We start from the raw sequence: 25,967 nt of genomic DNA on the forward strand, positions 1-25,967 counted from the left end.
CATTATTTACATTCATTTCTAAAATCAACTATCAATGCAATTATTGCTTTTGATGAGTGCCAACATTTTATGAATATACAAAGCAATAGAAAAACTACACTAACGTTTTTTTAAGTTCTCTGAATAGTGTAAATATCTTATTGCTGATGTAATTTGAGGAAACCAACCTTGAATATAACAGAATGGTAAAGCATGTGAACCACACAGGGAGTCCGCTGATGCATTCAAAGTTTTAGACTCTAATGATACAAATACGATATTGACTGTTGAAGTATGAAAAGAAAACACTTTTTCATAGTGATTTTATAAACACATCATGTTCATTCAGAACAACAACTCTACAAAGTAACACGCCAATCAAATTGTAACCTCATCCCATGTGATTCACTTTGCTGTTTACCTGTGGAATGGCTTTAAATCCTTAGTGGCTCATTAGGTTTGATGAAAGTAATTAAAACTGTCATTAATTATTTAAACAGACCCTCCATTTAGCCTTTTAATTGCTAATAAGCATGTTTGTTCGGAAAGCAATCAGTGTGACTGAGGCATTAACTGCTAACTGTTAACAGGAGAAAGACAGAACAAATGACATGTTGTAATGACCTGTGAGCCGTAATGAGGACTACAGTGAAAACAGATGATTAGTCCCGAAAGACAGTGCTTCACTTGTACCTGCTTTTTCTTTGGTCACAGAAGACTTTGCTTTTGTGCAGGTGACCTTCGAAAAAGCTTTCATCCACCAGGTCTGGATCAGCTGAGTGATTTTCGAAGTTGTTCTTTTGAACTGGTTCTTTTTAGTGAGCTGGATGAACCAGTTCTTCAAATCAGACCGAATCATCTGGAGCAGTTCGTGGCTTAAGATAGCACTGATCCACAAGTTACTCAATCAAAACTCACTTAGGATCTGCCTGACAGTCACTGTATTGGAAATATATGATGCCCGTAGTTCTCGAATCAACAGTATACTGGTGTGACAGCAGCTGTCGGTTAATGGTTCTCGAATCAGTTATCGAGTCGCCAGTACACTGAACTGAGAAAACAGTTTGAACTCAAATGTCTGTGAAGAACCACTTGGCAGCTACTACGAGTTAGAATGGTTTGCAAGAGCGATTATAAATACTGAGACTGTTGAGATTTCCTGTTCGGTCTAATGATGTTTAATGTCTAGGACAACCTCTGCAGTCCCATTGATTACACTTGTTTTTCAACGGTCCACATTATTTCAGGCATTTAACCAAAAACCCATTAAAAAAAAACACTACTGACCGGAGGTGCTAAAATTTGCTAACTACAAAAATACATCATCCAGGCAACAACAGGCCATATATTTCAGCCAAACGTTTATTTTCGATGACATATTTAATGGGTGAATTTTTTATTCACAGTATATAAAGCTAAACTACAATATTAATAGCACATTGTTTGATTTCTAAAAGACAGGTTAGGCATACTAGGCAATTTCACAGAGGCTAGCAATAACAAACTAGCATTGAAAGCATAAGATCCCACTCTCCCCTCAGAGTCTCCAAAGCCACGGCTCCTCCAAAACACATGACCGCGAACAGCCAGAGCAGAGTCTGCAAAGCGTCACTATGACAGCGTTAAATTAGCTTGTGTAATGTGCTTTACATAACACAATAATGAATGTAAGCAACTTCAAGAGCTCTGACTTTTACCACCTGGCTGCTGCAGACTCATTTCGCCATTGATCGTGTTGCCATAAAAACGCTTAAATCCGAGGACGGAAGAGCTCCGAGTAGAACATCACTGGTTGTCATCTCTTAACTATTGTAAATACGACATGGCGTGAACGCAGCATGAGCTTCTTGTTTTGGTTCGGGAGGAACTGCAAAAGGTGGCTACTGTTTGTTTGCGGTGCTCGGTTACTGTCTACAAGCATTAGAGGTCTTCACGGGTCCACTTGGATCAGAAAACACGAAGTCCGACCCGAGACCCGAGTGGGTTGGGGTCCAAAACTTCGACTAGTGCCTCGGACACGGGTCGGGTCTCGGCTAGTTAAAAATAAATGTGCTTTTTTCCGAATGGACGCAAATTGTCGGGGCATTTAACAAAATTTTATTATTCAAAACAATTAATTATCTCACTTGTACTAAGTTGTCTCTGAATCCGCGCATCTGTGCAATGGATGTCACTTCTGCATGTAGACTCCACATTTTGCCTGCCGTTTCAACTAGCGCTGTCAGCATGGATTTTAGACTCACTTCTTGCAAGATCTTCCACGAATTACGGTGAACAATGTCAATCGAAGTGGCATCTCTCACACCCTCTAGTAAGAAGGAGAAGGGCTTTGAATCGCATGTTTCGAGTTATGTCGACAACTTTGAGGGAAAGTATTCTCAAGCTAACAAGCTAGCTAGCTTTGCTTGTGACAGTTCATACTCTTATACGTTTAGTTTTCTGTTTCACCTTTTAAGATCTTCTGTTTTTATAGTTTCACTAATGTTTTATGTATTATTTTTGTATAATAGTCATGTCTTTAAAGTTATAGGACATAATGAGGTTACAGTGATGTGTGATTGACATTTCAGCACTTCAGCGTGTACTTGCGCATTCATGTTAAGTGCACTTTTGAGAAATGCACATAGGAACAAACGTTTGTAACCTTGCCCACAGAAATCATCTCGGGTTACTCAACGTAATCATGGTTGAAAGGAAGAAAAGAGACATTGCGTAATAGCTTACCTCCTTTCTCCGAAATCCCTGAAGCCTGATTTAATCACGCTATTGCACTTGCTATAGCCAATGGCGCTCGAGTGCTCACTCCGTGGGTGGGCCCAGCCGCTATATAGGTAGAGTATGCAATGCATGAACAGGCACCTCTGAGACACCTCGCCAGAGGTTGGGTCAGGGGAATGAAATGCTTGCAGCGCACTGGGCACTAATGATAAGTCCCATACTGGCATGGATTCAATTGTCTCGTCCCTCGAATGAAGCTTATTATTGGGGGGTGTTTATCCACTGCGCGACCTCTAAAGCAGGGGTCACCAAACTCGGTTATGGAGGACCGCTGTCCTGCAGAGTTTACTGTAGCTCCAACCCCAATTCAACACACCTGATCCAGCTAATCAGGCATACTAGAAACTTTCAAGCCGGTGTGTTGGAGCTAAACTCTGCAGGACAACAGCCCTCCAGGGCCGAGTTTGGTGACCCTTTGTCTAAAAGCAGAAATAGCAGCTACATAAACTTTCAGCATAGAGTGCGAGCTGCTAGTGTCCAGCCGCTCCTGTAAGAAAGCCAGGATAATGGTCACGTCATAGTCAAGCAGGTCCTCCTCTCTGCCCGCGCACCAGTTTGCGAACACCTTCCATTTAAAAGTGTAAAGACGTCTTTTTGAAGGGGCTCTCGTCTCCGCTATCGTGTTCAGCACTCAGCCAGCGGGCTCACTGACCGCTAACTGGCTCACGCACTGACCTCCATACATGCAGGTTCAATAGTTCTGGCTTGGGGTGCCAAATGGTGCCCTTCGCCTGAGACAGGACGTCCCTTCTCAACGTGATCGGCGTTATCGAGCCATTTTGGGTTGGGCTATCAGCAAAAGCGCTCCTCTCTCCTGATATTCTGTAGCACTAGCGGGATTATTTTGATTGGGGGGATTTTTTTATTTTTTTTGCTTCTTGGGCCAATGGCTCGACAGCACATCCCCCAAAAGGAGAGCGCTCGTCCGACAGAAGAATAGCGAGCAGTGGGCATTCTTCTCCAAGGCGAAGAGGTCGACCTCCGCTTTCCCTAAGAGGCTCCATATCAGTTTCAAGGTCTGAGGGTGTAGTTGTTCGCGGCCTCTCTGCACGTGGCCCAAACACAACACGCATTCGTTGTGGGAGTCCGGAACGTCTACGGGCCCGCCGCACATATAGCATCCTCGAAGTGACATTCACGTCGATATGTCAAATTTGCTCGTCGACCATCTTATAGCTATGAGATCCATCAGGTAAAGCCACTCGCTTCATTATGCTGTGTGTTCATGCAAGATTTTTGCGTGCAGAAGCCCTTCGCCGGAGATGAGGTAAATAGTATTGCAGAAAACACTAGTGAATCTATGAATTATTAGGCTATCGACATTGATTGCTATCAGGTTTTGAAGAGTTTCAACAAATGTAACATAAAGTGTTTATCAAAAACACTGCCGACCCCACCTTTCTAAAGGCCTAATAAAAAACATCCACACACATTATGATATTCTTCGATTAAATCTGTTGTCACATTCATCCCAAATTATGAAATAAGCACTGCGTTATAGCATCTCCACCCCCAAAAACACCTTCATTGGGCTTCTGATCACATGGGGTGTCAGTTTTCTTTTCCCACTGTTTATTCTCATTGTCTCCTTTGCTTATCTTCCACCTGGTGCCAGGTTCTCGTATGGTCTGTGTAGTGTGGAGATCATGTTGCAGGTTAAATGGCTGGCGGACATGCGGGCAGCGACGCTACAGCTCTTATTCATTTTGTGTAACGTCTCCACCTACATCAAGATTATGATCGCGGCCAGGTCTGCCTCCTCTGTGAACAAGAAGTCGACAAATAAGGGTCTAAAAACCGTTCTTCTCCATGGCATTCAGCTGCTGCTGTGTATCATGGCGCAGCTTATAACCCCTTATATAGAAATGTCTTTAGCCTATGGAAAGTAGTAGACATCATGATATTTGTGAATGTAAGGTAGCCTACTCAAATTTCATTTTATTTGTGATTTTGCCTCGATGTCTGAGTCCCTTCATTTATGGATTACGAGACAAAAAGTTTTATAATGCTCTAAGATATTATGCCTTTTGTGGCATTTGTTTGTTTAGTAAACAGCGCAAGAGATGGTAAAACTTTTAGAGGCGTACGGTAGGCTACTAAGCATTTCCATACACAATTAAACCTCACACAATATAGTGTTTTGTTTCATTCAATTAAACTGCACCAATATTTAGCATTCACAATCATATAAAATAACTTATTTATAAATATATTTTGGCTGGCAGTGGGTATGCTATTTATGCCAAAATATATTTGATGTTTATTATTAAATATACTTATTAAAAACATCTAATGTATAAATATAATTATATAATTTAATGTTTAATATTTAACTTTGTAATATTTAATAATCTAACTTTAAATAAACCTGTCAGATGTAATTGACAAATACAAAATTGATGTCCAGCCTAGGAAAATTTAAATTTTCACCTTTTATTCAAAATTTATTATTAAAAATTAGCAAAATTTTGTAAAAATGTGCTTGGAATCAATTGTTTTATTTGTGATAACTCAAGAGTTATTTATTAACTTTGTATCTATTCAGAATGAACCTGCTATTATAATGAAAAAGATATACAATATGTCAAATTGTATATATATATGTTATCTTGTTCTACCACAAGGCTTTAAAATAATAAAATACTCAGGTAACTTTTAAACTGCCTTGCCAAATTCCTGTTCCTATTGAATATGATCTTAGATATGCACATTTAAGGTGTGCATTAATGAAAAATGTATCTAAATGTGGAAAATAAAGGAATGGCTCTAAAGTAACCCCAAAGTTAGACGAGGAACCGAACCAGTGGCCAAGTAGTAGATTACAACACTGTCACCAGCATCAGTATATCAGTGTCATTTCTGCTCCTGCAGTATCTCTTACTCACCACAAGATGTCACAGTCCACCGTCTAAATAACTACATCTCTTCTACTCCAGTGGCTCTCAGCCTCAAACCTCCAACAAATCATATTTTTTATTTTCTTTTTTCAGATGTAAAGCCATTATTGGTCAGAATTATTGTCACCCCTGGTTAATATTATCAACTCTATATAGTGTTAATAAGTGTAATTAATTATTATAATAATGTAATTATTAATATATACGATGTAACTTTTGTTTATTTATTTTTTATAAATAACTATGAGATGGTTGGCGTACTTAAGCCCCTGCCCTCAAAAATATCTGTACACACCCTTAAAACACTTTAAAAGTTAAAAACGAGCTAAACACTTATTCAGTTCCTACTATACCGTATGTGATATAGTCACATTTTAATATGTTGTAGAATTAACTTTCATTATTCTGTTACGCAAGTTTAATGTCAACACATGTTCTGTCAGTTTGCGTCACAGCAGAAAGTATAGGAATTCTGTTGCACTCCAAGATGGGAGGAGCTTTGACATCACGGCAGGTGACTGAATTCTTGCAGTGAAAGGAACAAACCTGATGACTAACAGTCTGAAAACTTCAGAATTTTCTTGTTAAACCACAGAAGCTATTAGGTGATAATCTTCGGGTGATCTAAAGCCACAGCTGATATTCACTCACAGGTAAGTGATGTACTGTAAGAGATTTTACTGAACAGGTTTTAGTGGTCTGTGTAAGTAACTGGAATAAGTTCGGCAAAACCATTTTTTTGCAAAAGCCAAATACACATCTTGCTTGGTAGACTGGCTTCCTGGTCTTGCTGGTCTACCAACCTGGCTAGCAGAATTGTGTTTAGACCAGTAAACCAACTTAGACTGGTTTAAGGTGTGTGTGTGTGTGTGTGTGTGTGTGTGTGTGTAGTCTTTTCTTGTTTGAGCTGTAAATAAATACTTAAATCAAATATTTGATGACAATAAATGGTTAAACAAATCCAGGTTTGTGATTCTGATTTGAGTATATATTATTCTGATCTGATCTTAGTGTTAACTGATGTTCTCAGACTAAGACTTTTGTGATTAAATTTTATTTAGACTTTAAAGGTGAAGCTTGTAATTTCTTTGCCTCTAGTGGCACCAACTATAATTGCACAAATTATGTTTTCAGACTGGTTTGTTGAACTTTTTCTCATACCATTGACCCAGAATGTCACACCCCAAAAATGCATAACTGGTTGAGTCAGAGTTGCTGTGTCAGACTGGTAGACTCTATCTTCATACATTATTAGATATGTAAAAGTATTTTAACATGGCCAAAATTACATAATTCACCTTTAAACTTCAATTGTTAGACATTTCATGCAACTAATGAGAAATGTGTTGTGGTGAATTTCTCCTGAATAGGCTTAAAGAGGGGACAAGCAATGGCTTCATCAACATCACGAACACACAAGGACAAGAGAGAAAGTATGGATGAACCTCCAGTAATTCAGTAATATAAAGAAAGAAAGAACAAAAGCAAAGTGATACTTATATAAGCTTCATTCTTTCCAACATGTAACACTATAGCTGATTGCTTATGAGAGTGAGAGAGTTTCTTTTTAACTAATATTCCTGTTTATGTATCATTTTTAAATGTAGGCGATAAATGGTGTTCGCTATCAGTCGGTCACGTTGGCTGTCGAATTGGGATCTCGCACATTGGCCAGTGAGATTTGCATTGCAAGCCACTCCTCCGCTTCCGGTTATTTACATTTACATTTATGCATTTGGCAGACGCTTTTATCCAAAGCGACTTACAATGCATTATCCTATACATTTATACATAGGTATGTACAATCCCCTGGGATCGAACCCACAACCTTGCGTTGTTAACGCAATGCTCTTACCTGAGCTACAGGAAAGCCATATATTTATTAATATATAGGTTATATAAGGCAACGTGCAAATACTCACAATAAGCTTTCGCTTCGGAGCCGAGCAGACCTGGTTTTCACTCTCCTCTTCAATCATCGCTCAAGAGAGTATCAGAACTAAAGACTGTTCCCGTTCCAGTGTTGGTGTGACGGCGCGTTCCAATGGAGGTCGTGGTTACTGAGAGTGTACAGTCTGGTGCAGTGGCTGTTCCCATTGGCACTTCAAAATCTAAAGATCAGTTTCTCTAAAAGAGTAAATACGGGTGTGACGTTGCATCTTTTAAAGATGCAATTCCACCCGTGTGTTTCTGGATTTGGTCGTTTCCTAGCCCCGTCTGACAGCCAAGATATCTGCCTCACATGTCTGGGCCGTACGCATGCTGAAGTGGCGTTTGTATCTGGAAACAGGGGGAGTCACCTCTGCTATTCCCCGATCTTGCCTTGATGCACACAATCCGGGTTTCTTCCCGGAAGTGCACAAGGATATCACAAAGTCGTGGAAGGCACCTTTTTCTGAAGAAAGCTGCTCCGCTACTTTTTCCGCTCTCACTACCCTTGATGGCGTGGTGGTCAAAGGGTACGTGGAGATCCCACAGGTGGAGCATGCAGTTATGGTGCAGCTGTGCCGGCAAAATTCTGTCACCTGGCGCGGCCGTCCGTGTCTCCCATCCAAGACCTCTAAGTTCTCGGCTGCACTTGCAGCTAAGGCTTACTGCACCGCTGGACAGCACCGCCTCTGCCTTTCACTGTCCTCACATCCATTAAGAGGGTGGGGGACATGCAGACATTTTCGGTCGACGAAGTGTGTGTGGAATTGCTGGCTGGCTAACTCTTACGTCATCCTGATACCCCGGCCCGGATACGTGCCCAAAGTTCCCACCAATCTTTTCAGGGACCAGGTGGTGAACTAGCAAATGCTGCCTTCCGGAGGAGGCAGACCCAGCCCTTACGTTGCTGTGTCCTGTTCGCACCTTGTGGTTGTACGTGGACCGCATGCAGAGCTTCAAAACCTCACAACAGCTCTTTGTCTGCTATGGAGGACAGCAGAAGGGAAAGGCTGTCTCCAAACAGAGGTTGGCCCACTGGATAGTGGACGCCATGGTCTTAGCATACCAATCCCAAGGCGAGCTGTGCCCCCTGGGAGAGAGAGCTTACTCACTCTGGGCGACACCTAACCCATGTGCAAGATTTTACAAGCATGTAATATGTGGGAGGGATGGCTCTGTGTTTTGCTTGCTGTGCCATTCCCCTCTGAGGACGGGGATATGAGTGCTTATTTTGCTCCTCAGGTGAGTTCCCCGGCTGGTGAACCCTGGTGGAGTTCCTCCAGCATCCTCGGCAGTCAGATGCGGCGGAGGCATCTTGACGTCAGGTCTAGTACATGTATGCCTGATTGGTCAGCCCCTGTAGACTAGATGCCCATATGTTGCGATTCCCCTCCTTAGGTGATCCCATATGTGTATTCTCCCATGGTATGGCTTCCCTGTTGGTGAGCCTATGTCTTTCCCTTGGCATTGACCACTCTGCCATCTCTGTAACGGTATCTACCACAGAGATCTTCCATATGTTGCACTGCCCTGACTATTAGTCCATATGTGTAACTCCACATGTTACCTCCCTACGAGCAGGATGTGTCTCCATAGCATTCCTTTCCAGTTGGAAAAGCCATGCTTTTCCAGTGTTATCCTATAGTCTCACTGTTCAGGGTGAATGGAACATAAGTGATTGACATTCTCTGTTCACTGCCTTGTCCTACTTCCGTCCCCAGGTGAAGGGCGACCAAATGGCTTGCTCAGGGTGCTGGAAGAGGCAGCAGTTGTGGCGTCTTTCTATAGGATCCCAATTTGTCAGTCACTGACGTTAACATTGAACGTGACCGACTGATAAGGAATGTCTTGGTTACTAATGTAACCCCCATTCCCTGAAGGAGGGAACTGAGACGTTAATGCCCGTCGCCACAACTCCTGTACCTCCGCTGGCGGCCGGGACCCGTCTCGACTCTTAAGCGAAAAAACGTAATGTAAGCCTTTGCACGGAAGTGGGGGAGCGGCTTGAAATGCAAATCTCACTTGCCAATGTGAATTGGCTTGTTCTGTTACCACTTGAAGGTGATTGGGCTCTCAGGAGAGATCCCAATTCGTCAGTCACTGACCTTAACTTCTCCCTTCCCTCCTTCAGGGAACAGGGTTTACATTAGTAACCTAGGCGTTTCTTCGTTTTCAGCTCTGTCATCCTCCAGTGGTCCTCTGGCAGAGGAGCTCCAGTGCTCGATCTGTCTGGATCCCTTCACTGATCCTGTCAGTACTCCATGTGGACACAACTTCTGTAAGAGCTGCCTGAACCAGTGCTGGGGCAACAGTCAGACCTACAACTGTCCATTATGTAAAGAAACTTTCAGAAGAAGACCCGACCTCAAGATCAACACAGCACTCAGAGAGGTTGTGCTGCTCTTTAAAGAACAGTCTTGTCAGAGTAAATCTGAGGTTCTCTGTGACATCTGTGATGGTATAAAGATGAAAGCTCAGAAGATCTGCCTGGTGTGTCAGAACTCATACTGTCAAACTCACCTGGAGCCTCATCAGAGAGTTCCAAATTTAAAGAAACACAAACTGATCGATCCTGTGGAGAATCTTGTGGATTATATCTGTCAGAAACATGAGAAACCTCTGGAGCTGTTTTGTAGAGATGATCAGACATGTGTGTGTTTGCTCTGCGCTGTAACAGACCACAGGAATCACAACACTGTTGCTTTAGAGGAGGAGAGTAGAAAGAGGAGGGTAGGGCACATGCTTTAACTTTATTCAAAGAATAAACAAAAAAATATCTGTCAGGTCTGATATATAAATTCAATGTTCAGTGATAAAATTGATTTGAATCTGTAGCCTCGGCTGATGAAGATACAATCAGATGTGGTGCAGATGATCCAGGACAGAATGAAGAGGATTCAAGACCTCAAACGCTCAGCAAAACTAAAAAAAGTGAGTTCAGGAAAATATTACTGCTCGGGTGATGCTCATTCATAGTCAATAATGCAAATTCAGACTTTATTACAGATCTAGAAGCACATGGTTACTAAATATGCCTGTTTCGTGCATCACATACTGTAAACCAATACCAACTAACATATGTGCCCAGAGTTTTGGATTTCATTCAAATATAGGGATTTCTGTGAGCCACTGGAGGCTCGGCTCTGCGAGAAGATCCATTTCTTTCCTTGCAGGAGGTTTTATGCAGTTGTGTTGCATATTTTTTTTTATATATATATATATACTGTATATATAAAGACAAGAGTAAAGATATATTAATATATAAACTGAAAGTTTGTTCCTTGATTTATCAGGAAACATCAGAGAAAGAGAAAGCAGAGAGTATTGAGCTCTTCACTGATCTGATCCGCTCCATTGAGAGATGTCAGTCTGAGCAGCTGGAGATGATGGAGCAGAAGCAGAAAGCAGCAGAGAAGCAGACCGAAGAGTTTATTAAAGAGCTGGAGCAGGAGATCACTGAGCTAAAGAGGAGAGACACTGAGCTGGAGCAGCTCGCACACACTGAGGATCACCTGCACCTCCTACAGGTCAGTGTACTGCTCACATCACACACATCACACAACACTCCTCATGCTGAGAGTATCTATCTGCTCTCTCCTGCTGTAGATTTACCCGTCTCTGAGCAGACCTGCACACACCAGCCGCTGGACTGAGATCAGTAACGACACTCGTGAGAGTGAGACGAATCTGAGGAAAGCTTTGACTCAGCTGCAGGAGACTCTCGATGAGAAACTCAACAAATCTGGTAACAAAATGTCAGACTTTCTTGTGACATATAAAGCTTCATTCTGACCAATACGACTTTGATTGTCCTACACACTTTTCTTAATCTTAATTCTTTTACATATGTAAACTTGTCATAATATTTTTTATTATATATTATCCATATTTATTAATTTATTTTTACTTGTAAAACAGTTGAACTCCCACAATGTTCTTGTGTCATAATCATTTATTGTCCTTTGTCTCCACAGTGCTGAAGAGGATGCAGCAACATGCAGGTAAAATGTGTGATGCCTATGTTCAAATTGTCATAAAATAAGAGTTTAAATGTATATACCAAAGTCTAAACAATAATTTTTTCAAGATATTAAAGACATGAAAACTGTTTTCTTTAGAAGTTGTGATTTATATGTTCTCTTTCAGTGGATGTGACTCTAGATCATGACACATCTCATCCAAAACTCATCCTGTCTGATGATGGTAAACAAGTGAAATATAGAGGAATTATGCTTGAACTCCTAGACAACCCAAAAAGGTTTGATTATTGTTGCTGTGTTTTGGCAAAAGAAGGATTCAGCTCAGGGAGATTTTATTTTGAGGTGCAGGTAAAGGGAAAGACTGAGTGGGATTTAGGAGTGGCCAGAGAATCCATTAACAGGAAGGGAATGATTACATTGAGTCCTGAGAATGGATACTGGACTGTAGTTCTGAGGAATGAGAATCACTATCAGGCTTATGAGTCTTCTCCTATCTCTCTGTCTCTGAGAGTGAAGCCTCAGGTAGTGGGTGTGTTTGTGGATTATGAGGAGGGTCTGGTTTCCTTTTATGATGTGAAGTCCAGTTCTCATATTTATTCTTTCACTGGTCAGTCTTTTACTGACAAACTCTTTCCATTCTTTTGCCCTTGTAATAACGAAAAGGGGAAAAATGCAGCACCACTGATCATCTCACGTGTCAGATACAATGAATGTAGAAATTTAGCAGGAATTCTAGGCTGATTTGGCTGTTGCTACTGGAATGGTGGGTCCATTAAAACTCATTCAGTCATCAGTTACTTTTCCCAGTTTATTTTACTTGACATGTAGGAGTAGACATTTGTCAGATGGCAGTGATGGTAATTGTTGGTTTCTAAAACCCATAAACAAAACCATTAATAAAATACAAACAATTGCAAATCTTAAATTATACATCTGAAATCAGCTTTAGCAAACAAATGAATATAATGTCAAAGAGAAAATAAACATAACTAGAATTCAACATATCAAACACATAATGCTTTAAACTAAACAAACAATCAAAAGGGAACTTACATGGTCAACAACACAACAAGTGGAGACTGAAGCATAATTAGTAAAGGACCACAGGTGATCTTATTAAGACTCAATCAGCCAATCAGATCATAGCAGGATTTTCTACAATGAATACATTGACACCAATAACATACAAAATAATATTTTTTTAGTTCTATGAATACTTGCTGTTATTAAATGATGAGACATGTACATTTTACTTTTTGAAATTGTTTTTCTGAATTTTTCTTTCTGCTGTTGCTGTGAAATTTAAATTACATGTAAAGCCTGAAGAGTCCTGTGATTATTTCTATAACTGGAGATGAAGCGATCATACAGGAAAGACATTTTAATAACAATAAACAGCATATATGAAAAGCTATGAGGTATCGATTCACAGTCTGTTTAAAGGGTATTACTGTCTTTACTGTTCTTTTCACCAGGAATTGTTTTGGAAAGACACTTTGGAAAGACATTTTCAATGTGATTGACAGCAAATTATAACTCAAAAGATTGGATGTCTATTAAAAAAAAAATTGTTGTGTACTCGGACTAAGGAGTTTGTTCAATGTAACAGAAAGGACATAAAATACATTCTTTTACAGGTGTCAGACATAAAAAATACCAGTAATATTTAACTAAACATGAATTGTTTTTAATGATTTAAATATAGCTTTAAGCACCTTTAATAAAACCGTTGAAAATCCAGAGTGAGACAGACAAACACAGACAGCCAAATGTACGTCATTGCTGGAGAGCACTGAAACAGCGCAACATGTTTTGTTGGATGAAATATAACTACAGTATATGTAACCTTTAGATTCAGACACATTCATGGACTCATGCATCACAACTCCTATAATATCAGCTACAGTTCAGTTAGCACACAATTACCCAAGTGGAAACACTAACAGTCAAAATTGATCACATATCAGAACCTTCAATAGATAGATAAAAGGGCCAGAGTCAGTTCATTCAGTTTTGGAACAATGGATCCAGAAAGACACGAAAGAAGAGGTCGAGGACACTGGAGTGGAGGAGGAGGAGGTAGGTGAAGGGCAAGGAGACAAGTCTCGGATGAAATTCGTGCCACTCTTGCCCATGTTTCTGTCTGGACCACAAGCAACATAACTTACCAGTTTTGGAAATGTTTTTTTATTTATTGCACCAGTGTGACTATGTTGTAGTGTGTGTGTTTGTGAGGGCTTGTGTGTGATGTCTGAGCTGAGGGCAAAGTTTGTTTTTTCAGCAAGAGTGAATGGTTTTGAGTGATGTAGAGCTTCATTTTGACCTTAAAATAGGATTTTTAGGGAACTGGGTGAGACGTTATGGATTTGTGTGTACTGTTTTGAGAATAGTTTCAAGAAATGTGTTTAGCAATCGAGAAAAACTGTAATTTAAACAGGCACCAGTAGATGGTAAGGTGCTCATTGGTGAAGGCACTGAATCGTTGCTCAAAGGAATAATACCAAATGTGATTCAGTCAGTCTGTGCACATATCGGCAGTCCATCAGCCAACATGTCTGTGTATTGTAAATGTGAGTTAAGTATTCTATGGCATGTTATGTGACACGAAATAAGATATCTTATACTGATGTAGTAAAACTTCATCGTTTGATAAGATATATGTTGCTGCAGAAACTGCTCTGATGAATTTTAGAGAATTGATTCATTCAAGCTATATCAAACCATTAAAACTCACAAATTCAATATTCGTTTAAAGAATGGAGTTATTTGTTCGTGAATCGTATGCCTGCTAGGGTCGCTTTGTGGTGCTACTGAAAAGCCATGCAGGAAACAGTGATTTGCGACACTTGTGGTGAGTATCCTAATCATGTTAAAAAAGTTATGCCCACCAAATTACTTTTTAATTGAATTTAAGGACTTGTAATTTTCTTATAAGGTTTTCTATCTTTTTCTCTTCTTTTTTTATTGCATAAGGAACAAGTAACTAGGTTTTCTATCTAACGTTGATGAGATGGACTATAGGCTATGACGTAATCGAGTGAACGCTTTAGTGAAACTGAAACTAAACTGATCGACAACCTGAAACCTATTTACTCTTAAACAACAGACGATTTATTCAGATTATGATCACACCACAACTGATACTTACTAATAGGTAAGTTATAGTAGTAACCTATTTAATATTTTACTGAAAAAGTTTTTAATATTGATCTGCTTCATGGAATAACCAGGTTTATGCATTAGTCAAATTCACAACTAGTTTGCTTAATTAGATTTTTTTAAAATAGTTTGTTTAATTTAAATGATTTAGAATTTTATTGAGAGTGAGAGTGTCATTTGATTGGTTGTAAAGAAAAGTGGCGCGTCTCGTCAAGACTTGAACCAGGAAGTGGGCTACATGAACTGCAGTCGAAGAAGAAGAAACAGAAGTGAAATCTGAAGGTGAACATTACGATTACGTTAAAAAAAGTTACATTAAATTTCATATTACAACTGTTGTATAAGATAAAACTTAGTGCTGATCTTGTGTTGTGTGTGGTGATTTTGCCCTACATATGCTTAGAAGTAGAAAAGGGTAATGGCAGAAGCTGTACCAACATCACCAAAACAAAGCGAGGCCAGGAGTCTGGATAGACCTCTAACAAGTCAGTAAATAAAATAACCCACATCTAATGAATCAGATCTAGGCTATATTATTTCTTTGATGAAATACTAATTGTTGATGAGTTTTTTTTTTAATTTGCAAATCATTTTCATGTATAAATCAGTTCTAATTCTAAATGTTGGTGTTTAATGGTGTTTTTCATCTTCGTCTCCAGCTCGGTCATCCTCCAGTGGTCCTCTAGCCGAGGAGCTCCAGTGCTCGATCTGTCTGGATCCCTTCACTGATCCTGTCAGTACTCCATGTGGACACAACTTCTGTAAGAGCTGCCTGAACCAGTGCTGGGACAACAGTCAGACCTACAACTGTCCATTATGTAAAGAAAATTTCAGAAGAAGACCCGACCTTAAGATCAACACAGCACTCAGAGAGGTTGTGCTGCTCTTTAAAGAAAAGTCTTGTAAGAGTAAAACTGAGGTTCTCTGTGACATCTGTGATGATATAAAGATGAAAGCTCAGAAGATCTGCCTGGTGTGTCAGAGCTCATACTGTCAAACTCACCTGGAGCCTCATCAGAGAGTCCCAAAGCTAAAGAAACACAAACTGATCGATCCTGTGGAGAATCTTGAGGTCTATATTTGTCAGAAACATGAGAAACCTCTGGAGCTGTTCTGTAGAGATGATCAGACATGTGTGTGTTTGCTCTGTGCTGTGACAAACCACAGGAATCACAACACTGTTTCTGTAGAGGAGGAGAGCAAAGAGAAGAAGGTAACAACATAAATACACAATGTAACAATATTTGTGTTAGATGGTGTTAAATCTGTTGAGTGTCTGTGTTTTTCTGTTCTGTCTGTAGTCTCAGTTGATGAAGATGCAGACAGACATGCAGCAGATGATCCAGGACAGAATGAAGAGGATTCAAGACCTCAAAAACTTAGAAGAACTCAGAAAGGTGAGTACTTACCAGAATGTTTTAATTTTTAAAAAAGAATTCTCATGATGTGTTTTGTGAAATTCTTTTGAATAAATGTTAAATTTCTTTAGAAATAAAAACAAAAACAATGGTGACCGGAATATTGACCTATGCAATGAATGTGGATAGCCAAGATAATTTGTTATCCAAGATTAACTAATGTTAACCAATGAGTTCATATATAAAAATCTTTTTATTGCAGAGACTTTGTTTTCTTGGCTAATCTGAGTACAATTGAGACATTGTTGAGATATTTTCTAAAATTATATAAATGTGAGATTCCTGGGGTGTTTTTTAAAGGTGACATATCATGAAAAGCTGACTTTTTCCTTGGTTTAAGTGTTATAATTGGGTTCCCTGTGCATCCACCAACCCAGAAAACGTGAAAAGTGACAACCCAGAAACTTCGTTTTGGTAAACCTTTCTCTGCAAGCATGTCAAAAAATAAGACGATCAGATTTCGCTTTCCTTCTGACGTAGGAAGGGGACAGCGGTGGAAAGAGTACTGAAAATCTGTACTCAAGTACAAGTACCGTTACATTGCTGAAATAATACTTAATTACAAGTAAAAGTACTGGTGTCAAAAAAGTACTTAAGTAAAAGTACAAATTACTCTTCTCAAAAACTACGTAGAGTACTAGTTACTTTTTAGCCGGCGATAGTTGATGTATTACCAATAAATATTCAATCAAATCATAGATTTATGTAGAAAATAGCTACTTTTAACACATTTTTACCTTATTGACGAAGGACATTAATTAGTGGTCATGATACTGGAATTTCTAAGTTCAATAAGTACAATGTAGTAATGCAGTTAGACAGACTTATTTGTACAAATCATACAAATGCCCCATTCCGAAACATTTCTAACATACATTTACATTGTAAAAAAAATGAAAGATCCACCTTTGATTGTTGAAAGTTTTCCTGGTGCATTTCACTTATAGGCAATATTATTTCCTGTAGCATTTTCAAAACTTTTGACAAAGTTTAATTCAAGGGCATATAGAGATTGGAGCTGGGCGTCATTTGAGTCTGCAGTGAGAACCATTTGGCATTTGGCAAGATTCGCGATAACACATGACATGACCCAGTCCGAGAGTGCACACTCAATATCTGAGTCCAGTTTATTCGTAGGCCTATATTTGAGAGCTCGCGTCCAGTTTTCTGAGATTACATGAATGTGCCCTCGCGTTACAATATTGGGCTCGCGACATTTGCCATTAAAATATGCCATAGAAACCTGCAGGTATGAATAAAATGATGCGCAATACCTGCAATCCCGCGCTGAGGGGAGGGTGTCAAACTCGCTGTCGGAGAGATGAATGAGAACGCGCAGCTGGTATAGGTGTAGGCTATATACTTCAGAAAATGAGTATTGGAGTATTGTGAGATATTTCAGTATCGAAATATATCTATGTAGTTTGTTGTTTCTCCAAACTTTCAGTCCAGCCATTAATCACTCTGAGCTACTTGCCTCCCTCACTTATGATCAGCTCTTAAAAACCTCCGACTGCGGCGGCTTTTTTCAGTCCAAATATCAGGGTTTTTATTGGTCCGTTTACGATCAGATATTTTTATTGGCTACCGAAATGCCAGTCAAAGATTTGAATATCAATTCAAATTGTACTCAGTAACGAAATATGATTTTACAAGTAGCGAAGTAGATTACTTATCTTAATATCTACTTGAGTACAAGTAAAATTACAGATTTAAAAATATACTCAAAAAAGTACAAGTACCCGAAAAGCTATTTAATTACAGTAACGTGAGTAGTTGTAATTCGTTACTTCCACCTCTGAGGGGATCTTATTATAATATAACCGCCCCTTAATCTGTACGTTTCCACCCACCCAAGCGACAACAGTGTAACCAGTTCTTCTAACGCAATGGCAAAAGTTCGAGCAAAGCATGCAAACTGTTCTGTTGTTGCTGCACAGACTAGCACAGAACGTCTCAGGTTACAACTGTAACCTATGTTCCCTGAGAACAGGGAACAAGACAATACGTCATCGACGCTATGGGGGAAACGCCTCAGGCGTGACAGGTGTCTGAAATCACAATCAAATCACGGCAATCACATTGACCGGCGACAGCCCGCGAATCATTACGTGACTGATTAACGTGCGACCTGGAAGTATATAAGGGCGCCTTGCAAACATGACAAATCATCCTTCGTCTGAAGGGACTGTTTGGTAGGCAGGCCCCGAGGCATGGCAGGGAGACGTATTGTCTCGTTCCCTGAGAACAGGGAACATAGGTTACAGTTGTAACCTGAGATGTTCCCTTTCGAAGGGAACTCGACAATACGTCATCGGGGAACGAAATACCCACTCCGCCATGCTGAGGGGAGTGCATGCCAGGAGGCAGTGACAACTGTCAGAACCAGCAAATTCAAATGAAATGCAAGAACCACTCACCCTCAGGTCACACTGGGCTGTCAGTGACAGCATTCCCTACGGTCATAGCCCAAGCTATAAGCCTAACAGGAGGAACTCCAAATATGTAATCCGAAGGCCTACCTGGGCCTGCTCAAAGGCCTAGGACCACAACTTCAATTTAGAAGGGGTCCCTTCTAGGGAATGTGGCTAGGGAACCCGAGGGAACCCCAGCCAGTCACTATACGGGGGAATATACCACCCGAAATGCCACCAGGACGGCCTGACCTGGTGTCACTACATTGGACACTTCAGTCTGGCCAAATTCCTGTCTGTCCGGAGACAGAGCCTCTGGACATTTGCCTTAGGTAAGGCATCCAACCCGAGGGACTGCGAAGCTGGCAGTGAACCCTCAGCCCGGATCTCAGAGACGGGATATCCCGGAGAGTATGACTCAGCATAGTGCTTTAAACCCTTGCTAGAGAGGGGAGTTTCTCTACTCGATCCACGGATCTACCCAGTGTTTGTGTTTGACACACTGAGGAGGCCTGTGAAGGCCTAGGGGCTGATCTAACTGGGAGGCCTCACGAGAGGCCTACGACCGTCTGACCAGACTCAGGAGTCCAAACACTCATAGAGACCCTCAGTGAGGGGAGCAATGGACCGACTGGTAGGAAACCAGGCTGTAGGCAGAGTAAGAAGTTCCGGGAGGGAACCAGTAGCAGAGGACGAACACTTTAGTTGAGCCAGGGCACGAGCTCGCTTTTAGCAGCGGCCTAATAAGGCCAGCTGAACTGATAGCAAGCGGCCACTAGCTTCCAGAACCCAGCATCATTGGGGAACCACTCACAGGAAGGCCTGGCGAGGCCTACTACCTGATAACCACAGTATGTGGGAGCTCATATTCAGGAAGGCCTGGTGAGGCCTGTAACCTGATAACCACAGTATGTGGGAGCTCATAACCAGGAAGGCCTGGTGAGGCCTGTAACCTGATAACCCCAGTATGTGGGAGCTCTCATGCCCAGGAAGGCCTGGTGAGGCCTGTAACCTGATAACCACAGTATGTGGGAGCTCTCATGACCAGGAAGGCCTGGTGAGGCCTGTAACCTAGCGACCACAGTGTGTGGGAGCTCAAAACCAGGAAGGCCTGATGAGGCCTGTAACCTGATAACCACAGTATGTGGGAACTCACCTTCAGGGAGGCCTAGGGAGGCCTGGTGAGGCCTATTACCTGATAACCCCAGCATGTGGGAGCTCATGACCAGGAAGGCCTGGTGAGGCCTGTAACCTGATAACCACAGTATGTGGGAACTACCTTCAGGTAGGCCTGATGAGGCCTACTACCTGACAGCCACGATACTTGGGAGCTCACATTCAGGGAGGCCCGGAGCGGCCTACCACCTGATAATCACTTTATTTGAGAACATGCCTTCAGGGAGGCCCGGTGAGGCCTACTACCTGATAGTAGGTCAGGCTAGCTGTCCAGTTGCCTGTCCTTTTGGGCTTGCCTACAGGGAGGCCTGGTAAGGCCTACTACCTGATAGCCACCGAAAGTGGGAATTCACCTTCAGGGAGGCCTGAGGAGGCCTACTACCTGATAGTAATCTTAAACAACTGGTAGCTACGAGCCCTGAATCTGGGTGACGGTTCGAAGACGGCCTGCTAAGGCCAGCCCACTGGGGAATCGCCTATCAGGGAGGCCTGGTTGGGCCTACTAGCTGACAGCAAGTCAATCTGCTCCAAAAGTACACTGTTGGGAATCATACCACACCAAAAAGTATGTCCCACAACGTTGGGACTCACTTCCGAGGAGGCCTGTTTAGGGCCTACTACCCATCAGTGAGTCAACTGCCCGAACCACCAAGGCCAGCCACATGAAGTGAGCTGGCCTACAGCGCCCACTTGGGGGCTGCCCATACAGGAGGCCTGCTGAGGCCTACTACCTAATGGCACAGCCTTCGTTGGTAGATAAGCTGTTTACACAGCGCCTACAGCATTCTGGTACCTAATCACATTGCCCATGGCAGTGTACTCAGCAAGAGAGCTAGCACCCTTTGAGCAAGGGGAGTACAACATACGCCACTCTGCCTCAATGGAGGCCCCAGAGTCAGGGGCCTACCAACTGTAAGCATGGGCGTCAGCTCATGGCAATGCTCTGGCTTCAGGGGAGCGTACTTCGACCAAAAAAGAAGTGAAGGCTAGAACTTTCCACTCAACCCGAGCCACAGTGGAGTACTCCGTATGCTAGTACAGGGGAGTACTCCGTACAGGGGAGTACTCCGTATGCTAGTTCTGCACGGCAGGGTCGGGCAGACAGACCCAGCCTCTTCGTGAGGCGAAAGGCGGCCTCACCCTGCTCAATAAAGACACATTGTACCGGGGAGGCCTATTTGAGGCCTAACCCAGGATCTTTATAAACCATGCCTCTGCACCACGCTGCATTACTCTTGTCGCCCCAGAATGCAGAGAAGAGGGCGGGCCTTGGCCTAACGACTCCATTGGAGGAGGCTGTCATACAGGGATGCTAGGAACCTATATTCACACAGTGAAGGTACAGAGGCAGAAATGCTTAAGCAGAGCGCCTCCACTATCCCTGGCACAGCCTAGGCCAGCTACAGAGGCGGCCCTGGTGAGGGCCAACCTGCAAGCATAGATCTACCTGAGGGCTCGGAGGAGCCACAGCCTAACAGAAAAATAGTTATTATTATTTCATACAACTGGCTGCAGAATCGCTCAGCCCAAAGAAAACCCAGACAGAGCTCAGAGCGGGCCATCAGAACATCGTTCTCATCATAGGCCCCGCCCCAGGCCTGATGTGATGAACGCCTGGGGAGTCGGAAGCAGGAGAGGGCAGATTTGATGACCCTCGGAAGGAGTTATCCTTCAGCGGCGCTGACGCTTTTGCTGGATAACTTCCCTCAAATCCCTCCTGTTGCGGGAGTCACGCCTTTTCTGCGCCCTGCTCCTACCTGGAGGGGGCGCACGAGAGGTGACACTGGCTCGCTGGCCCCGCCTCTGGTCCTCAGACTGGGATGGGCCAGGGCCTCCTGCCTGCCTGGGCGCGGACCCGGATCTCAGCGGTATGCATGTCTTAAATGCTGCTGAGCGCGCCTTTGCCTCCCTGAACTTCCCCACCACCGCCTCTACGGAGGTGCCGAAGAGTTCAAAGGGCGAAACCGGCGAATCGAGGAGAAAGGACTTCTCTTTCTCCCCGATGTCGGCAAGATTTATCCACAGATGTCTCTCCGTGGCCACCATTGCTGCCATCGACCGGCCGATCGAAGCAGCGGTTTGTTTGGTGGCCCGGAGAGCAAGATCTGTGGTGCGGCGCAGCTCAGCCACCGCCTCAGGGGACAATCCTGCCCCCTGGTCGAGATCCCTCAGCAGGTCGGCTTGGTACGCCTGCAGGACCGCCATGGTGTGCAGGGCAGCACCAGCCTAACCTGCTGCCGAGTATGCCCTGCCATTCAAACGAGCCGTTGTTTTTAGCGGTTTGGATGGCAGGGTTGGAGCTCTTAGTGTCGACGCCTGTCCAGAGACGAGATAGTTCGCAAACGTCTCGTCAATGGGCGGCATCGACACATATCCATACTCTCCGATCCCCTCGACATCAGCGAAACTAGCCCGCTGATGCCGGTGAATCCGGGCAGAGTATGGATTCTTCCATGCCTTCTCGACCTCAGTGTGGAGGTCGGGGAGAAATGGAAGGCTCACCTGAGCTGGTGGTTTATGGCCGGGGAGAAACCGATCGTCGAGCCTACCACGAGCGGTTTCTCCTCTAGCGCGCTGCCATGGCAGCTGCAGCTTGCCGGCGGCGCGCTCCATCACATCCACCAGCTCTGCATACACGGGGCCGGATGGCTGAGGGGGTTCAGGATCCACCTGACTGTCAACCTCCTCAGCCATCTCCTGCGCGTCCTGAAGAGCACTAGCTGCAGGAATAGTCGGCGAAAGGCTATCATCATCCACCTGCAGCTCACCCTCGTCAGTTGTCGAATCATCTGAGAGGTTTACAGCCCTCTCAAGGTGATCGACAAGCTCCATCTGGGAGCCCCATGACGCAAGTCGCCGCTCTGCCTCGGCACGCACGGGACCTGAACCACAAGGCTTTCCAGATGCTGACCCCCCTTTACTCGAGAAGAGGGACAAACGAGAGCGGAGCGTTTTCAAGGAAAAATTCTCACAGTTTGCACAGGAAGCTCCCTCGAGAACCTCCCGTGCGTGCTCTTCACCCAGGCAGAAAACGCACAGCTGGTGTGTGTCCTCCGGCGTCAAATATCGAGGACACGGGTCGGCACACTTCTGAAAGCAACTAGCTTTTGCTGCACGCTTCATTTCTCTGTTTTTTTTATTTGCGTTCAAACATACAGTCCCTGAAGACGAAAAGATGATTTGTCATGTTTGCAAGGCGCCCTTATATACTTCCAGGTCGCACGTTAATCATTCACGTAATGATTCGCGGGCTGTCGCCGGTCAATGTGATTGCCGTGATTTGATTGTGATTTCAGACACCTGTCACGCCTGAGGCGTTTCCCCATAGCGTCGATGACGTATTGTTGAGTTCCCTTCGAAAGGGAACACTATTTAGAGTCCCAGCCTCGGATGAGACAAGAGAGCAGTGGATTCATTTTATTTTCAACGGAAATCCCCCAGAAACAGATGAATCAATGTAACTCAACAAACACTACATAAATGTGTCCACTAACCATTCAGAAACGTCCTGGTGCGTCTAAAAGTTGCAACCTCTTCCTGAGTCTCTCTGTAAGGCTGCACTCCACTACTGGTTATTTCTGAGATTTTGGATGAGTGAGATTATTTGTGTGTTTTGTTATTACTGCATCCGAATTTAGCTCCTGTAAAGGATCGTCTGTCTTCTGAACGGGGGTGGGGTTCAACAGCTCATTTGCATTTAAAGGGACACACACACCAAAACGGCGCATTTTTGCTCACGCCCAAAAAGGGGCAACTTTGACACGCTATTATTATAAATGATATTATAAATGGGGTATTTTGAACTGACATTTCACAGGCACATTATGGGGCCACCATAGATTTACATTACATCTTGTGAAAAGGGGCATAATATGTCACATTTAAGTCTTTATTTTATTTTCATTGCTGTCTAGGGAACAATGGAAATAAACACTTGAAAGAGATTGCATTTGTGATTTAAAAAAAATAATTATTTTATTTTTATTACTTTTATTTACTTTTCATGTTAACAAATACCCGTTTTCTAACCCATACATGCTTAAACAATTGCCTGATGGGCTGAATGAGCCCTTCTCTGATCACTGAGATTGTCTATATAATCCTGTAAAGTAAAATAAATAAGAGGGATTCGGGCCGGAATTTGAGACTGGGCGTGACGTCATGCGCGTTCACGGCACGCTCACATAGCTATGTCTGGCAGGTTTGTGTATTCGCCGGCATTCTCCATAGAAGATGGATTGTAAGAGACCTGCTTGTAGTTCATTTCAAACACCAACGCAAACTCCACGCAAGATAAAAAAAAGAAAACTTTTGTCTAGTGCGTGCACATCTCTGGCTGCAGTTTCGCTTGCCGCCAGAGGTGGCATAGTTCTGCAAAAACTCAGAATCTTGCGCTATGCACCTTTAAAATAAAATTTATGAAGTTAAATATTCTATGTATTATGATGTTATAATTTGCTTTGTAAAAAAGGTGCTGAAGTAGCTATAAAATATAATTTATTCCTTGATTTATCAGGAAACATCAGAGAAAGAGAAAGCAGAGAGTATTGAGCTCTTCACTGATCTGATCCGCTCCATTGAGAGATGTCAGTCTGAGCAGCTGGAGATGATGGAGCAGAAGCAGAAAGCAGCAGAGAAGCAGACCGAAGAGTTTATTAAAGAGCTGGAGCAGGAGATCACTGAGTTAAAGAGGAGAGACACTGAGCTGGAGCAGCTCTCACACACTGAGGATCACCTGCACCTCCTACAGGTCAGTGTAGATCCTTCTGTCTGCTCACATCACACACATCACACAACACTGCTCATGCTGAGAGTATCTGCTCTCTCCTGCTGTAGATTTACCCGTCTCTGAGCAGACCTGCACACACCAGCCGCTGGACTGAGATCAGTAACGACACTCGTGAGAGTGAGACGAATCTGAGGAAAGCTTTGACTCAGCTGCAGGAGACTCTCAATGAGAAACTCAGCAAATCTGGTAACAGAATCTTGTCAGGAATCTTATTAGAAAAATAAGGCATCCTCAGTTGAAGGAGGTCAATAATCAAGCATACAATGTAAACATAAAATTCACAATGTCTCAAAATCCATTTTCATATCCATCAGAGAACAGGATCTGATCAAATATATTAAATACAAATATGTATCATTCAAATTTCTCTCAGAATTATTTATTATTCTTTCTTTCCACAGTGCTGAAGAGCATGCAGCGATATACAGGTAATCTGTGATGTCCATGTTCACATGTCACATAAATTAGTCATAATTTAAAGTCATGTCCCAAAATCTACACAATACTTTCTTTTTGACATTATACACATCCAAATCATAGCATTAATATCTGATCTCGCTTTCAGTGGATGTGACTCTGGATCCTGATACAGCTTATCCAACACTCATCCTGTCTGATGATGGAAAACAAGTGATGCATGGAGACATTGAGCTTGAACTCCCAGACAACCCAAAGAGTTTTGACACTTGTGCATGTGTCCTGGGAAAAGAGGGGTTCAGCTCAGGGGGATTTTATTTTGAGGTGCAGGTAAAGGGAAAGACTGAGTGGGATTTAGGAGTGGCCAGAGAATCCATTAACAGGAAGGGAATGACAGCAGCATCTCCTGAGAATGGATACTGGGCTGTATTTCTGAGGAATAGGAATCGCTATCAGGCTTGTGAATCTTCTCCTATCTCTCTGTCTCTGAGAGTGAAGCCTCAGGTAGTGGGTGTGTTTGTGGATTATGAGGAGGGTCTGGTTTCCTTTTACGATGTGAAGTCCAGTTCTCATATTTATTCTTTCACTGGTCAGTCTTTCACTGAGAAACTCCTTCCATACTTTAGCCCTGGTTCTAAAAAAGGTAAAAAGTGTAAAAATGCAGCGCCCCTGATCATCTCACATGTCAGCAAATAAGGTTTTATTGCAATGTATATTTGCTGTTTTCAAATGATGAGATATTGCATACATTTTTCTTTTAGTATTTGTTTTCCAACATTTAAAATCTGCTGAAACCCTTGCTAAAAGTTTGCTTAATTTGTATAAAGGATTATTTTGTTAATAAGTTGTTGTTGTTTTCTAAATTCTCAAATGTTTGCTCCGTTCATTTTATTGTTTTCTGCTTTACCTGTGAAAGTGAAATTACATGTAAAATATCTTATCTGAACAAACATCTGAATAAAGAGATATATTTGTTTCTAACTTAATGACATTTTATGAAGAAGTTTATTGAACATATTGGGAAAGATATA

General features: G+C 42.5%; 3 protein-coding genes across 4 annotated transcripts; all 3 read left to right on the forward strand.

The window, feature by feature from the left end:
* Window positions 1-3,902: 3,902 nt before the first annotated feature.
* Window positions 3,903-4,827, forward strand: or91a1 (odorant receptor, family 91, subfamily A, member 1; the record flags this gene model as incomplete). Its single annotated transcript, XM_079610826.1, is given in 4 exon segments — window positions 3,903-3,949; window positions 4,259-4,625; window positions 4,628-4,675; window positions 4,678-4,827. Coding segments are annotated over 4 exon segments (612 nt in total).
* Window positions 4,828-6,166: 1,339 nt separating this feature from the next.
* Window positions 6,167-13,140, forward strand: LOC306996765 (E3 ubiquitin-protein ligase TRIM39-like). Its single transcript, XM_079609621.1, has 8 exons — window positions 6,167-6,307; window positions 7,025-7,087; window positions 9,760-10,313; window positions 10,419-10,514; window positions 10,877-11,110; window positions 11,190-11,328; window positions 11,558-11,584; window positions 11,730-13,140. Exons 2-8 carry the CDS (start codon window positions 7,045-7,047, stop codon window positions 12,302-12,304), a joined length of 1,668 nt encoding a protein of 555 aa, XP_079465747.1. The 5' UTR covers window positions 6,167-6,307; window positions 7,025-7,044; the 3' UTR covers window positions 12,305-13,140.
* A 1,462-nt stretch (window positions 13,141-14,602) lies between these two features.
* LOC306996766 (E3 ubiquitin-protein ligase TRIM39-like) lies at window positions 14,603-25,926 on the forward strand. Of its 2 annotated transcripts, XM_079609622.1 has the most exons (9): window positions 14,603-14,717; window positions 14,916-15,004; window positions 15,126-15,207; window positions 15,382-15,935; window positions 16,024-16,119; window positions 24,247-24,480; window positions 24,567-24,705; window positions 24,921-24,947; window positions 25,085-25,926. In XM_079609622.1, exons 3-9 carry the CDS (start codon window positions 15,141-15,143, stop codon window positions 25,630-25,632), a joined length of 1,665 nt encoding a protein of 554 aa, XP_079465748.1. In that variant the 5' UTR covers window positions 14,603-14,717; window positions 14,916-15,004; window positions 15,126-15,140; the 3' UTR covers window positions 25,633-25,926. The 2 variants fall into 2 exon arrangements, with proteins under 2 accessions (XP_079465748.1, XP_079465749.1); XM_079609623.1 differs by lacking the exon at window positions 14,603-14,717 and having other exon boundaries at window positions 14,944-15,004; window positions 15,132-15,207.
* The last annotated feature ends 41 nt before the right edge of the window (window positions 25,927-25,967 follow it).

The sequence above is a fragment of the Phoxinus phoxinus genome (assembly GCF_949152265.1).
Source record: "Phoxinus phoxinus genome assembly, chromosome: 4".
NCBI lineage: Eukaryota > Metazoa > Chordata > Actinopteri > Cypriniformes > Leuciscidae > Phoxinus > Phoxinus phoxinus.